This window comes from Symphodus melops (assembly GCF_947650265.1).
Source record: "Symphodus melops genome assembly, chromosome: 5".
In the NCBI taxonomy this organism is placed as follows: Eukaryota; Metazoa; Chordata; class Actinopteri; order Labriformes; family Labridae; genus Symphodus; species Symphodus melops.
This window is the reverse complement of record NC_136695.1, coordinates 11,263,931-11,277,278: the sequence shown is the minus strand read 5'-3', so window position 1 is coordinate 11,277,278 and position 13,348 is coordinate 11,263,931. Positions and strand designations below refer to the sequence as shown.

The following is a 13,348-nucleotide window of genomic DNA, read 5'->3' as shown; positions in this document are numbered from 1 at the left end:
TGCCTCAATCTACCATATAAGACCTAAACTGTGTCATATCTTATACATAGTATAAGGTCATCAGGGGACAAGTGTGCAATTGTGTTCTATATTTAAACCTGACTTGTTGACTCAACAATTGTGACATGCTGTCCAATAGCATTGGATATCTCAATCCCAGCGTCATACAACTTATGTGACAACCTTGACTGTTATTTGTATGTGACACCATGAACAACAGTCAATTAGGGCTCGCACAGACAGAGAAAGTTGTCTTTGAAATATAAGAACTGTGAGGATTAACCTCAGGCACTTACTGGTCCCCGGCCACTCAAGTGTTATTCGGATGATCCAGGGGGGTTAAAATGACTCAGAGGGAACTGTGAATCTCATGAACAGCCAATGGGAATTGAGATAGTTTGAGGGTGGTGAGCAGGAGGAGGGACTGTATGTATGTCTCCCAGCAAACACGAACCCACAGAAGTGTGTAAAACCACAGTATGAATTTAAACAAAGAAGCACTGTCTGTGTTGGTGAGTATGGAGAGAGACTGAGAGGTGTTTTTGGCATTCGTCAAACTCCTGCAAAATATAAATAAAGTGTTCTTTGATAACTGGTGAACAAACGAGATAGAAAGTAAGGGTAGGAGAGAAATCATTTGCTTTGTTCAGAGCAGAGGGGTTAAGCTGTATAAAAGAGAAAGATGTGAAGTTTTTTGGGTTCGGAAAGTTAAGCAGTGTAAAAACGATGCAGATAAATGGTCCACTGTTTAAGAGGGGCAAAAAAAAAAACAGCTCTTGGCTTTTGTCTTACCAAAATGTGCAGAAATGTGAATGGAAAATCTATAAACTGTTGTACTGTATGCTTGAGGTGAAAAAAAAAAAAAAACCTCAGACATTGCTTGTGTTCTCAACTCTACGCGTCACAGATCACACTGACTTCTCCTTTTCCAGAGTGGAAAGAAATGAAGTCACAGATTATGCCTGCCTTCGCCCTCTTAACCGACCAAAAATAAGCAGCTGCAAACTCTCTTTTACTCTTTCTTACTCTCTTTCTTACTAGAACCCAACAATAAGGGGAAAACCAGGACAGGCTGAGCGCAGGAACAGTTAAGTGGCAAATTTGGAGCACATAACGATGCTCTATTGTACTTACAATTGATCCAAAGGAGGCCAAGCATTCCTCCCCCTAACATCTTAAATTAATTATCCGACAGTTGGGTCAAAATTCATACTCCGTCTGCAGCTAACACAGCAGAATGGGTTTCATGCCATTAAAACTGGAGCAATGAAAATCAGTTTTGGTGGTAAATTCTACAAACAGTCAGTGACTACAAAAAAGGCTTTGTGTTGTAAACAAGTTCCAGCAGTGAGTTCTGGACAGAAAATTCGAACCAGCCCTCCACTCTCTTGTTCTTTCTCCTGAGAGATCTGTCTGCCAGCTCAGCTAAACAGCAGCCAGGGATCAGACTCAGCATGCAGAGGATGTATTGCACCAATGAAGAGCAAGAAAAGGCTTCTTGACACATCCATGCTTGCTTTTGAGAAATTCAGAAGTATGGTCCCACCCCTTCATGACACTGACAATCATCCAACCAATGATGACAACCAATTGTGATCGCTCCAGCTCTGTCACTTACCTTTCTTTGGGCTCAGCCAGAACCGATCTCCGAGTGGATCTCCTGTTTCCATGTAGCTATATGACATGTCGCACAAAGACCTCAGTGACTCCCAAAGAAACAAAACTTTCTGTTTTCGCCACCAAGTCAAAACCACACTGCAACTCTTTTTCACCCTTGTGAGACCCACTTGCAGTCCGGCTGGAACAACATGGCATGCAAGATGGGTCTAAAAGAGAGAAGGAATGGGAGTGGAGGGGTACATTCAAGATAGGAGGGGGTTGTTTGTGACAAAAGAACAAGGGAATCTTTTCATCTGTGGTCCATAAATGAAGAGGAACATCTACACCATAAATCTAAAGGCCTCGCCAGGCTGGACACATCCCCTCCGCTGCCCCGGATACCCTGTCCCATGTCCCATACATCTGAAGGCACCCACGCTTTTATTCCAGCAACAGCTCGCTGGGCGATGCACACTGGATGCCTTGTTCGAGAAACCTCGCAAAATACAGCCCGAGAGATTAAGATGAAGGCCGGACAAAGAGGTAAAAAAAGAGTGAGTGCAAGGAAACTAAATAGAGAAAGTGATAAAACAAAGAACTTGGAGCCATTCTGTAAAAGGCACCATCAAGGCATCTATAACAACAACAACAACTCCTTTGTCTCTCTTGCATGCTTATTGCCTGCTTTATGGGGAGCAATTAACTTTTTGTAAGTCGATAAAAAGTCGGGTTAAAGTCGAACTGAAACCAAGAAATAGCTCGACAAAAAAAAAAAAACAGAGCCACCATGTAGCTCTGGAATGCAAGTTTCGTTTTGAAGAGCATCTAAGGAGAGCATATTTCAAGAGTGATGAGATTCCTTTCACTTTTTTTTTTCTTCAGTTCACCCTGAAGGGTTCGAGAAAGTGATAAAGATAAGACTGAACGGAACAGGTAATACTTTGTTCAGGCAAATTGCTCGGGCTCTCTACCTGTCAAAACAGAATCCTCCTTTCAATAATTTTTGATGGCTGTGTCAAAAAAAAACACACAATGTGGCCCCTTCCTGGATCCTTTACCTAAAGCCCTGTCAGAAAAGACAAGATAATCCAGAAAGGATTTTCATGGTTATAGTTCCTGACCTTGTAGTGTTGTTGATTTTGCCCTTGTAGTGACACAGAATGGCAAAGTAGAAGATATGGGGAGAGAGTCCAATGTTTTCTTTCTGTGCTTAAAACAAACATCGTCAGATCAGATAAAGCTGATAAGTTTACTCTCCTATCGACAAAATCAAAACCACAAACACAACCTAACCCTATTTTATCACAGTGTTGTCTCTGTATTACTGACCCCCCCCCCCAAAAAAAATAAAATAAAAATAAAAATCAACTTTGTAGTTTACAAACCAATTGTTTATCTTTTTATAAAAGTACACTTTAAGGGATGCAATTTGGCATGTTAGTACATTTTATGAGGACAAACTTTAGAAATTGAGAAGCTACTGTCTTTCCATACAAGAGCACATCGGGCTTAAGCTGACCCTCACAAAATGGAGCTCTGGTGTGGTTGGTGAGGAGGGTATAAAATGGCTGTACAGAGCACCAGGCCTGGCAGTGCCAACAGGGATCAGCCTATGAGTGCCACACAGATTCAGAGAGTTACCGCAGCCAGTGGCACACATTGTGAAATGGAAAGAAACAGCTGAGAAATGTGATTAGATCTATTTCTCTAATGTTCAAACAAAGTCCAGTTTTAAAAATAAAAAGATTCAATACAATTTGGATATTTGCACAATGAGTCAGCGTCTGCAAAACACCCATGGGCGTGGTTTGCTGGGCTTTGTTGCTGTAGCAACGCAACCCACAGGTTAGTCAAATACCATGTGTCTACCACGGTTGAGGAACGTGGGCCTGCTGCTTCTGATGCTGCCAGGGGCAACCGTGTATCACACAACAAAACCTGACACAGGATCCGGTCTCTGACTTCCCTGAATGGCTGCCACCATGTGCCGATTTGCATTGTAACCTGAAGAGGCTGGCTTTTATTTTTACTGAGGCATCCCGACAATCAGTCAAAAATAAACAGAGACCAACATAATATAGGTGCCTGCTCTCTCTCTCTCACACACACACACACACACACACACACACACACACACACACACACACACACACACACACACACACACACACACACACACACACACACACACACACACACACACACACACACACACACACACACACACACACACACACACACACACACACACACACACACACAGAAAGATGATTTATAATCCACACTCCCATAAAACCCCTCCATCTGGAGTGAATGAATCAGTTGCATTCTTTCTTTCCTCTGAGCGTAGAGGGGAAAAAGTCTTGAAGAGCTCCTCTTTTCATACAAAAAAAAAAAAGAGTTGCACAACTTTGTGTTTTTGGCTGGGCAAAAAAAAAGCGGGCTTTTCTCCCACAGCTTTAGAGCTACAGATACAGACAGCCATGACTCACCATCATTACCACCACAGTAACATTCATAAACTGCCTTTCACTGTGTTGAACCACCCACCAGAGGGCTCTTGTAACCTCATCGTGAAAAAGAAAAACCACAGCTGCTGCCGGAATGGACAATGCGCTGCCTTTTTGAATATCCCACACCCAAAAAGATAAGGTCAGTAATTTGCAAGAAAGTTTCCAGACTCATCCCTGAAGCATGCCTATTTTATTTCTGTTTTTTTATCTGATGAAGTAAAACAACAAAATCCTGTCATTCCAGTGCTGAGGGGCGAAGGATGAAGCAGTGCCCGCATGAGGATAACAGACAGGTATGTGTCCAGGCAGCCCTCTGAAGAGGGTGCAGAATTGAGAAATAAACCCTACCAGCATTCTGCTTATACAGAAACAGCATTTCATCACATTCCCATGCACAAGTTGTTGCTCTTTCTTACAGTTGTGTACCCCATCAACATCAGGAATGCTCTGCTTGTCTCTAAATCACAGCCCCTCTGCAGTAGTGTGTAATTACAGGAGGGTAAAAAAAAACGACTAAATGTGCCCAGCCTGTTGGTTCATGCAACGATGTGACAAAAAAATTCACAGTCTGTCGGCCGTGTCACAAAAATAAATCACACAGCATGATACTCTCTAGTCTGCGCTTGTGGCCTCAATACAACAAGACTTATTTTGCAGCTTCACCTTCTGGGTGGAGCAGGATTTGAATGATTTGCATTAGGCTCTTATTTTACATTTTAATAATACCAATAGGGTTATTTGTATATGAAACAAAGTTGTCTGTGAGACTGGAAAGCGTCCAAGACATGAAGTTGGGAAATAGTACACCACACCCTCAGGCTCCACTGTTGCTGGATTAATAAAACAGCAGGTGTTAACTGTTGAGGTGCTCAGTACAATACACTGGAAGTAACAATAAACACCCACATAGAGCCAACACTGATTTTCCCTTTGACTCACGTTGTTATTAATTCATACTGATCTGATCAGCTAATCTAAATTAATACAGGCTATTCATGTCAGGGTTACAACCCCGCCCACACAAGTGTCTTCACTTCTGCAGCAGAGGGCATTTCTCTTTCCTTTTCCCTTGTTCTTATCTGTATGGCTTTATTGGCTTTGCATCCTGTTTTCCACCTACAACTGTAGCTCCTGCATGAAAGATAGAATAACAGGCCAAACAATGGGCAGCTTCCTTCCTCGAGCCGTGGTAAAACAAGCCAGCAGAAGTTTTTTTCCAGCACGGGACAATACAGTGGAGTTATCTATCACTTCTGGCAAAGAAAGCAGCCTTAAAGAACTACGAAGACCCAGAGAGCTTAGAATTTAGAGCGTATTAAGAGTTTGTCCTTGAGGGCGTGTGGCCCCTGTGGGGACAAAAACAGCAAACCTGCTGCAGTGCGCAGACTATCGGGTTACTCCCCTGGCAACCCTACAAATGACTTGTTTAATTGCCACCTCTGCTCATGCGACAGTCTCAGAAACGAATCCACGTTGTGAGTATTTGACGAGTTATCTGTAATGGATCCCCTCAGTGGATGCAGAAAGAAATGTGTAGGGCCGCATATGTGTTGGTTTCACGATCATACAGTTGCAAAGCAGAAAATTAGGCAAACAGTCCACTCTTGTGGTGAAACTGAAGCTCCTCTGTGAACGCTTGCCTCCGAAGCACATCGACATGTTTTCTATGGAGTATCATGTCAGGTCAATTGTGGCGCGTCCTTTGAAAGGGATACCAAACCAGTTGGATCGCCTTTTGCAATGATCTAACTTGCTTTTGTGCAGCTGCCAGAGCACCTATGTGAGGTGTGACCACCATCCCTCCAAGAGAGACTACCCACCCTCAGGTGATGAAATGTGAACCAGCGTGAAATGGAACTCGCAAAAAAAAAAAAAAAAAGATATCACTTTGTGTCAGCCCTTGTTTAAACACCTCCAGTCAAAAGTTCTGATGTGTGGAAGCACAAGGTTGGTAGTGTCATGAAAGAGACAGGCTGCACACACAAACGCACAACGTTCTTGGCATTTTTGTTTTATGAGTAAAGTCTGAAGTAACTGAACAATCATTGTTTGCCACCGACCCACCCCTTCAATCCCACCCACACATCATTGGAGCAACTGATGGTATTTCTTGTGTTACCGTGTCTCCATTTACCGAACAGCAGTCTTCATTCAAGTTGCAGGAATACACGATATACCCCCCAATACTACACTTAAAGCCCAGCAGTGAAGTGACCTGCTCCATTACAGGGGCTACATCACGCCCAGTTGTTACCGCCCATCATATGGTTCATCTCACAGGTTGTAAAACATTCCAGATGCACTTCAGAGGAGAATGATGGTCTGCAAGGGCAGGTCTTGACCCCACCATTCCAACTCATGACTCTTTCCAGACAGCATAAAAACCTGCTCTGAAGTCTAAGTCTGTAAGATGGGCATTACTGAGTATCAAACAAGGAAATGCGCCTATCTAATCTCTACCCCATAAGCTTGTATTCTTGTATGCTGTAGGCCATACTAAAGTCAGCCATGGGACAAATGGAACAAGTGTCTTCTAAGCAGTCATTTTTAGACAAAACTTTGAATCAGTACTTATTGGTTGAGACGTTCCAGATCATCCTCGGACCACAATGAGAGAGCAGAAGAAAGGGCACTCACCTGAAAAAAAACAAAAACAAAGAGAAAGACATAGAGCATGAGTAGAGTCACAGCTGTAGTATATAAAAAGCAATGTATAATGAATTCAATAGAAATGAGTCTTCCAAGTGTGTTGTATTAGTAGAGCACAGCGAGAATGCCCTCTGGCAGTCAAAGCGTTCATTCAGACAACCAACATTTAGGGCCAACTTATAGATTCATCATCACGCTCAAATGTGCAGGTGAAGGTGATCTTTTTTAAGGAATTTCTTCTGAAGATAAGAGCGAGGAGATTTAGATCTTGTTAAAGTTGTCATGCAGAAGATTGAGCGAGGGAATTCACTGGATATGAACTTGAACAACTCCTCCAAGAGGCCAGCTGACATGAACTGGTTTATGTCACCACCTACTGGGCAAAGAGAATAGAGGCAGGTTTTTGTTGCTAAGCTTAAAGTAAGAGGAGATTACTAAGAGTTGCTTTGCAATTTTAATCGTCAAAGTCCCTCAAACAAAATAATATGATCTTTATTGTCACTGTGAAAGTACAAGTAAATACTGATGAGGCAAGCCTGTAGATGCAAAACGTACAAATACACAAAGTACTAAAACCAAATTTACAAATAAGACATAAGGATAAATAATGCAATATCATAGGCAGACAATCATTTGTTGCATCGCCATAGTTTAGGAAGAAAAGGCAGAGAGCTTTAGTCCTGTATAAAACAGCATGATCTGTTATCTAAAGTATAGATGATGCTAATGTGTGCTTTGCTTTATTCATCAACATGATCCCCTTTTTTACTTTAGCTATAAAATGAACTAGAACTAGACATTGATGTGAAAGCTCTGGAAAAAAAAATAGACTGGCAACTTGAATATGTCCCAAACGTCCTCAGTGAAGAGACTATTTCAGATGAGCCATCAAATTTTATAGCTGTCCTTTAACCCCCCCGGGGTCATTCAACTCTGCCCCCAACACTTACCACCCACATCGCCTGCTACCGTGTAGGTCATACCTCACACATATTCACTGGTACAATTTCCTGTTTATGTCAGTAACTTGAATACTAGCTACCAACCAGCCCTGATGATGTTTCTCATGTGAAACCAACACTGTGTTAAATGTATGACACCGGCGCTCCATAAAATATCCTGTTCTAAAAAAAGGCCAACTTTTGGTGTAGTTTTCAACAGCTGTCAGTCTCTGCCTTGGTGTTTATGGTGAAAAATGATGTCGTTTTTATGTGTATGTACATTAAGTTAAAAGAGATGATAATAACATTTTAGTGGGCCAGTTAAGAAGTTTGATCAGTTCACATTATTTGTGTCCTACATTGGAAACGCTCGTCCAAATGGTTACATCTCCTTCTCGTGGCTTCTTACCCCTTTAATGTGACGCCAACAACCTTACAGTTTAACTGCCAAATACTCCTTAAGAACAGTCCATGAGTGCATGGATACATGGATACATTCATGCAAATATTAAAAACTATCACTGATGCATTTTTTTTATAAAACTAATCCAAAAAGGGTTTCAGGAAGTTTAAGATACACTTTTTTATTAATCCTGGGAGGAGAAACTCAATTTTACACTCTGGATAACAGCGCTGGTTTTCCTAAGATCTGGAGAAAACGAACAACATGTAAAGAGAAAATAATTGTCATTATTAAAAATGTGATATTATACAATCAGATGTGTTCATGTTGTTTCGTAATGAGAGGAAACTTGTGATTAACAACCTCGGCCTCCATTCATGGACTACATGTTCAACCAAGGGCAACTACTTGACTGCTTGACAGCCACTTCATGTAGAAGTTAACAAGTCTGCTCACTGAAATGAAAACAGGCAGGAGACAACAACTGCTATTACAATCACACCATGTCCATGTTTTGAGCCTGTGACGTTTTCAAATTAATTTCGGAACAGGATGTGACATAGAGGAGCAGTCAGACTCTCCTCTGGAACATCATGGTCACATTTCCTGGACGGACAGTCTGCTGCTGGAAAGTGACGGATTGCAATGTGTGAACCAAGGACAGCATGATGGGGCTGGGAAGCATGATGTATTGACTGTCATGTCTTCCATTGCATGCAGCATTCTCTGGATCTTAAAAGGGAAAGAGCTGTACCATTTATTTAAAAAGATTGTGTTACATTTTACTGATTGCATTTTGACTCAAGATAGAAAAGCAGAGGAGTTCCTGTGCAAGTTCAATGTCTCGTACTCTTACAAAATCAGTTTTCATCAGCCCACAGGGTTGGCTTGACAATCAGGAATAATTCTTGCTTATCTTACAACATTTTAAAAAGGGATTTGAATTCATTTTTTATGCATAGTTCCAATTCATATCAAACGTTGTCTTCAGACACTTCAAAATAAGAAAGACAGTTCTCTTTCTCAAAGACGTATGTCCAACTGTAGGACTTATAAGGACAAATAACCCTGACTTCATTTGCCTAAGGACGATCTACAGAATGGCTTTATTTACAGAATCGATGACGAGGACAACAACCTTCCTATGTAAAATATTGAGGAAATGCTGTGTCTCTGTTGTTGCCCACTAGAGGACTGCAGACCCTGCAGTCCCTAAACAACCTTACACACACTCACTCAGTGAGCACAGCCTTAGAAATGTGCCCGAGGTTTTCCCCCTCTGTTCTGCTGCTCTGTTCTCCAGACAGACAAAACCTCCACCAGCCAAACTCTCAGACAGAAACACACAGTACTCCACTTCTCCTCACTCTGTGGGGGGTCTTTGAGTTGCGCTGCGGCCTAAGGGAAGCTCTATGGGAAAAAATTTCCCTCGGTAATCCCAGAGAGTGTGACAGCAAAGGGCTTTTGAGTGCGAGGAAAATCTCTTCTCCGTCAGCTCTGTGGAGAGCGAGCCACATGGCAGCATCACACTCAGCAGAGCACACAGAGGCTAATATACTGCGCAGGTTGCTGAAACAGGGACATCAACTGGGAAATTAGGGAGCAACGAGTAAAGTTCAGACTGTAAATCTCTGCAGGGCTGTAAGGCCACAGTCAGCACCTGTCCAATACTGAGTTACAACGAAGACGGTGCAATCCATTTTTTGATGCAGCATCAGGAGATTAGAGGTTAAAGGGAGAGTGAGTTCCTTGTAGCTTGTACAGTATACAAAATGTTCCAACAGAAGCTAGCAGAAGCCAAGCACTGGTGTTTGCCACCTGCCTGTCCAACAGAGAGAGAGCCAACCAAAGGTTCACCTTTGTTTTGAAATGAGCTTAATCCGCTTGGCATTACGCCTATGACATCATTTGTTGATGATACTGGATTTTGTGTGCTCAGCCTTGCATATAAACCCAAGAATTAAACTGTAAGCTGTGTAAAAAAAAAAAAAGAGTCAGCAAACACAGCCACATATCAATTGTTCAGATGCAGAGTCATCAAAAAGATTAGAGCCCGACTGATTAATAGCCAGCCAACAATATCGGCCGATATTAACATGTCCAGTGACTGTCTGTGTCAGATCATTTTTCAACACAGATATGTGACAAAATTACTCGATTAATTCACCAGTTAAAAAGCATTTCATCTGGGTTTTACTGTATAACACTAGCAGTTCTCTTTTACCAGCAGAGTGCGATATGGATTATAACAATCATTATCACTCTCCAGAGTGTCAAGCTGTGATGCAAGTACATGCACAGTTACTTTCCGGTTGAGAGTATCTTGTCTATGTCATACCATCTTTTCCACAAGTGTTTGATAACTACACATTTGAATTACATCTAAGAAAGATTTTCTTTCTTGATTGTCTTTTTCTCCCCATTATCGCGATCAGCGTCCCCAAAAATCCCATATTGTTCAGGCCCTTAAAAAATTCCTCGAAGGCAAAAAAAATGCTAACACAGGGACTCCCAAAAATATCCCTGGTTGTTTAATCACCTAATGCATTTAAAAACATTGTGTTTTCATCGAGTGCAGGAAGAGCCCAGTTTGGGATAGTGATGTTTTTGGGAGTTGCAGTGTTGCAGGTCAATCTGCTTTGATGGGATATCAAATAAAAACTGCTGACATGACAACAGAAAACGTATCAAGTTGAAACCATTCTGATGCTAAATAAATGAATAAAAACCGCATGAACGTCAGTGTGGCTTTCTCATTAAACTTTTGTTCCTTCACGTGTCACCTCCTCTCGAGAAGTGCAAAACAAACAAAGCTCTGACAGCTGTGTGAAAATCATATGTTTGGAGTACAGGCATGAGGACAATAAACCTGTGGTCTTCCATACTTTGGTAAACACAATCATTACAAGCTGGAGAGCATGCTGTGTTCTTTGCAAGCACTGACAAGAAAAACAAATAGAAACAAAATCCAGTGACAAACAGAGGGGAAAAAAGTTCTTCAGGCACTGTGGAGAATTACGATTGTGGTTCAAACAGCGTCACTATTACAGGTCTTTTTGTATTACCAAAGACACTCTGACGTACATTTACTGTCAAGTTAAACACTGTTCCATTTGGAAATTGATTATTTCCCTGCATCTGTAACTCAGGGACTCAGGGCTGTTCAACACTGTGAATTCAAATCAAGCAACCGATTTGACAACTTTGTCTTGGACTTTTGAAACGAAGGAATTCAGTTTCAAGAGTCGTTGTGTCCTCAAAGCTAAAACTTCATGAGATTCTGCAATTTGGTATAAACTGAAAACCGATGAAATCCTCATATCTGAGAAGCCTGAACAAGCAAATATTAGGAAATGATTCCTCCATTATTCATTCTGTCAGTGTAACGCTAAACAGAACAGTGGGAATCTAATACAAGTCCCCTTAGGCGAAACTCGGCATAACTATAATGTGTCCATTGTTTAGTGGTTGCATAATGTCACAGCTGATCTACTGTAACTACTGGACTGAAATGCACATTCAAGTAATAGTGAAGTTACATTCACAGCCATCCCTATCTGACAGATCAGACATCGACGTAAAGATCACCTGAATAAAATGGTGCGCTGAATTCTTCTTCTTCACATTCTCAATGCATTCAAAATGAATTATGCAGTATGCATGCTGTTTCATATTTATTAAAATTCAAGTGTGCATGCTTTTATGTCATGATATTGATCCAATGAAATGGAAATTAATGTAAATTGTTTTTGAGTTTAAATTCAGAATGAAGAAACAACATTGAGATCAAAGAACCAAATTCATCGCTTTGTTTTCAGATTTGTGTTCAAAAGTCAACTCCACCATAATGAGGTAAAAAAAGTTACAAATTCAATGCAGCCGTGAATGAGTCCAACTGACTAAGTTGAAGCAGGTACTTTGTCAAAACAAACAGACAATCATCTGATAGTTTACCATCCTTCTGTCTTCTTCTAAAGGGAATCAGAGATCACACAGACACCTGTTAAGAGTTTGGTGCTGCTTTGTAGTCTGACCCCATGTGCAGTCCCTCCCACTGTCCACAAACACTCTCTCTCCCCGTCTGCTCTGCACCTGTATCGCTTTACCTCCCGGCTGCATTACCTGTCTTCTTTCTCTCCTTTCAGCTGCAGCTCTTTTCACTCCGAGAATCCACACAACAACAAGCACGCCTTACCTTTGCTTGAGTAGAAGGACTCCATGCTGAGCATTTCCACTGAAGTTCATGGAACTTAAAGAGTTGGAACTTAAAGTTGTTGCTTTGTCCTGACAGCTTTCCTTCACAGCGAGCTCCCTCTCTTCTTTTTGATCTCAGTGTGTCGCGCCGGATCTTTTGACTTTCTCTCACTATCAGCGCTCGTTCTCTCGCTCTCGTTTTCAAACACGTCACGCAGTGTCGATCAGACAGAATGGGAGTCTCCCCCCTCTCCTTCACAGGTCAGAGCCGCCCTCTATAATAATACCTCTGCTCATGTCTGTGTGTGCGGCATTCAAGTGTTTGAAAAACAGATAATATTTCAGAGGAGACACAAAGGGAAACAAGGGTGTTAATTTGAAAGGGAACAAAGGACACGAGTGAAAGGATCAAAATTAAATCTGGCACAAGCACTCAAGAGTTCCCGTTGGAATGACAGACGAGACGCTGAATTCAATAATTACAGCCACATTAGAGAATTCATGAGGCCAAATGTAAGATTTCCATGCAGCTCTTTGTGGGACAATAGACATGTTCTCCTTGTGCCCCGAGACAGCGTGTCAAAAGCTTCTTTGTTCACAAAAGAAGAGAAAAAAAGTGGGACCATGGGACAGACACAGCATCCTTCTGAATGAAATTGCAGTGTATAGATGGGCTGGATCAGAGCCACACACCGTCGTCTCAGTGACGTGGCTTTATGCCAACACTTTTGAAGCCAGTGAGAGAGCAGTGTTGTGTAATATAGTGTAAAGAGAGAGTGTGTGAGAGGTTAAAGAGGGTCAAAGTCGTACATAGTTGTTGAATGCAACCAGGCCATCTAACTAGGGCTGCTAAAATTATCAGGACTAGAATACATTTTGATGCAAGCGGACCGGACGAGAGCCTAAACTTGGACAATGAATGATATCCTGCATGAAGTGTGAACAGCAGAAATGTTTGTCATATAAAGCTGTCTCCTCAAGCATGTGTTAAACTGGGTGTGCTCTGTGTAGAGGGTTAATGATTAACATGGTTTTTAAAAAAAATTGCC

The 13,348-nt window shown here is 41.7% G+C and overlaps 2 protein-coding genes across 3 annotated transcripts in view; both read right to left on the bottom strand.

Moving 5' to 3' along the window:
• Positions 1-13,348, bottom strand: part of LOC306824087 (plectin-like) — a 115,158-nt gene that overhangs the window by 68,449 nt on the left and 33,361 nt on the right. The window lies entirely within an intron of this gene.
• The window catches only part of LOC306824090 (microtubule-actin cross-linking factor 1-like), a 54,459-nt gene continuing 47,471 nt past the window's right edge, over positions 6,361-13,348 (bottom strand). Inside the window, exon 2 of the mRNA XM_079344066.1 lies at positions 6,361-6,749. Within this exon, the coding sequence (XP_079200192.1) occupies positions 6,706-6,749 (44 nt within the window). The 3' untranslated portion in view covers positions 6,361-6,705. The remainder of the gene's footprint in view (positions 6,750-13,348) is intronic.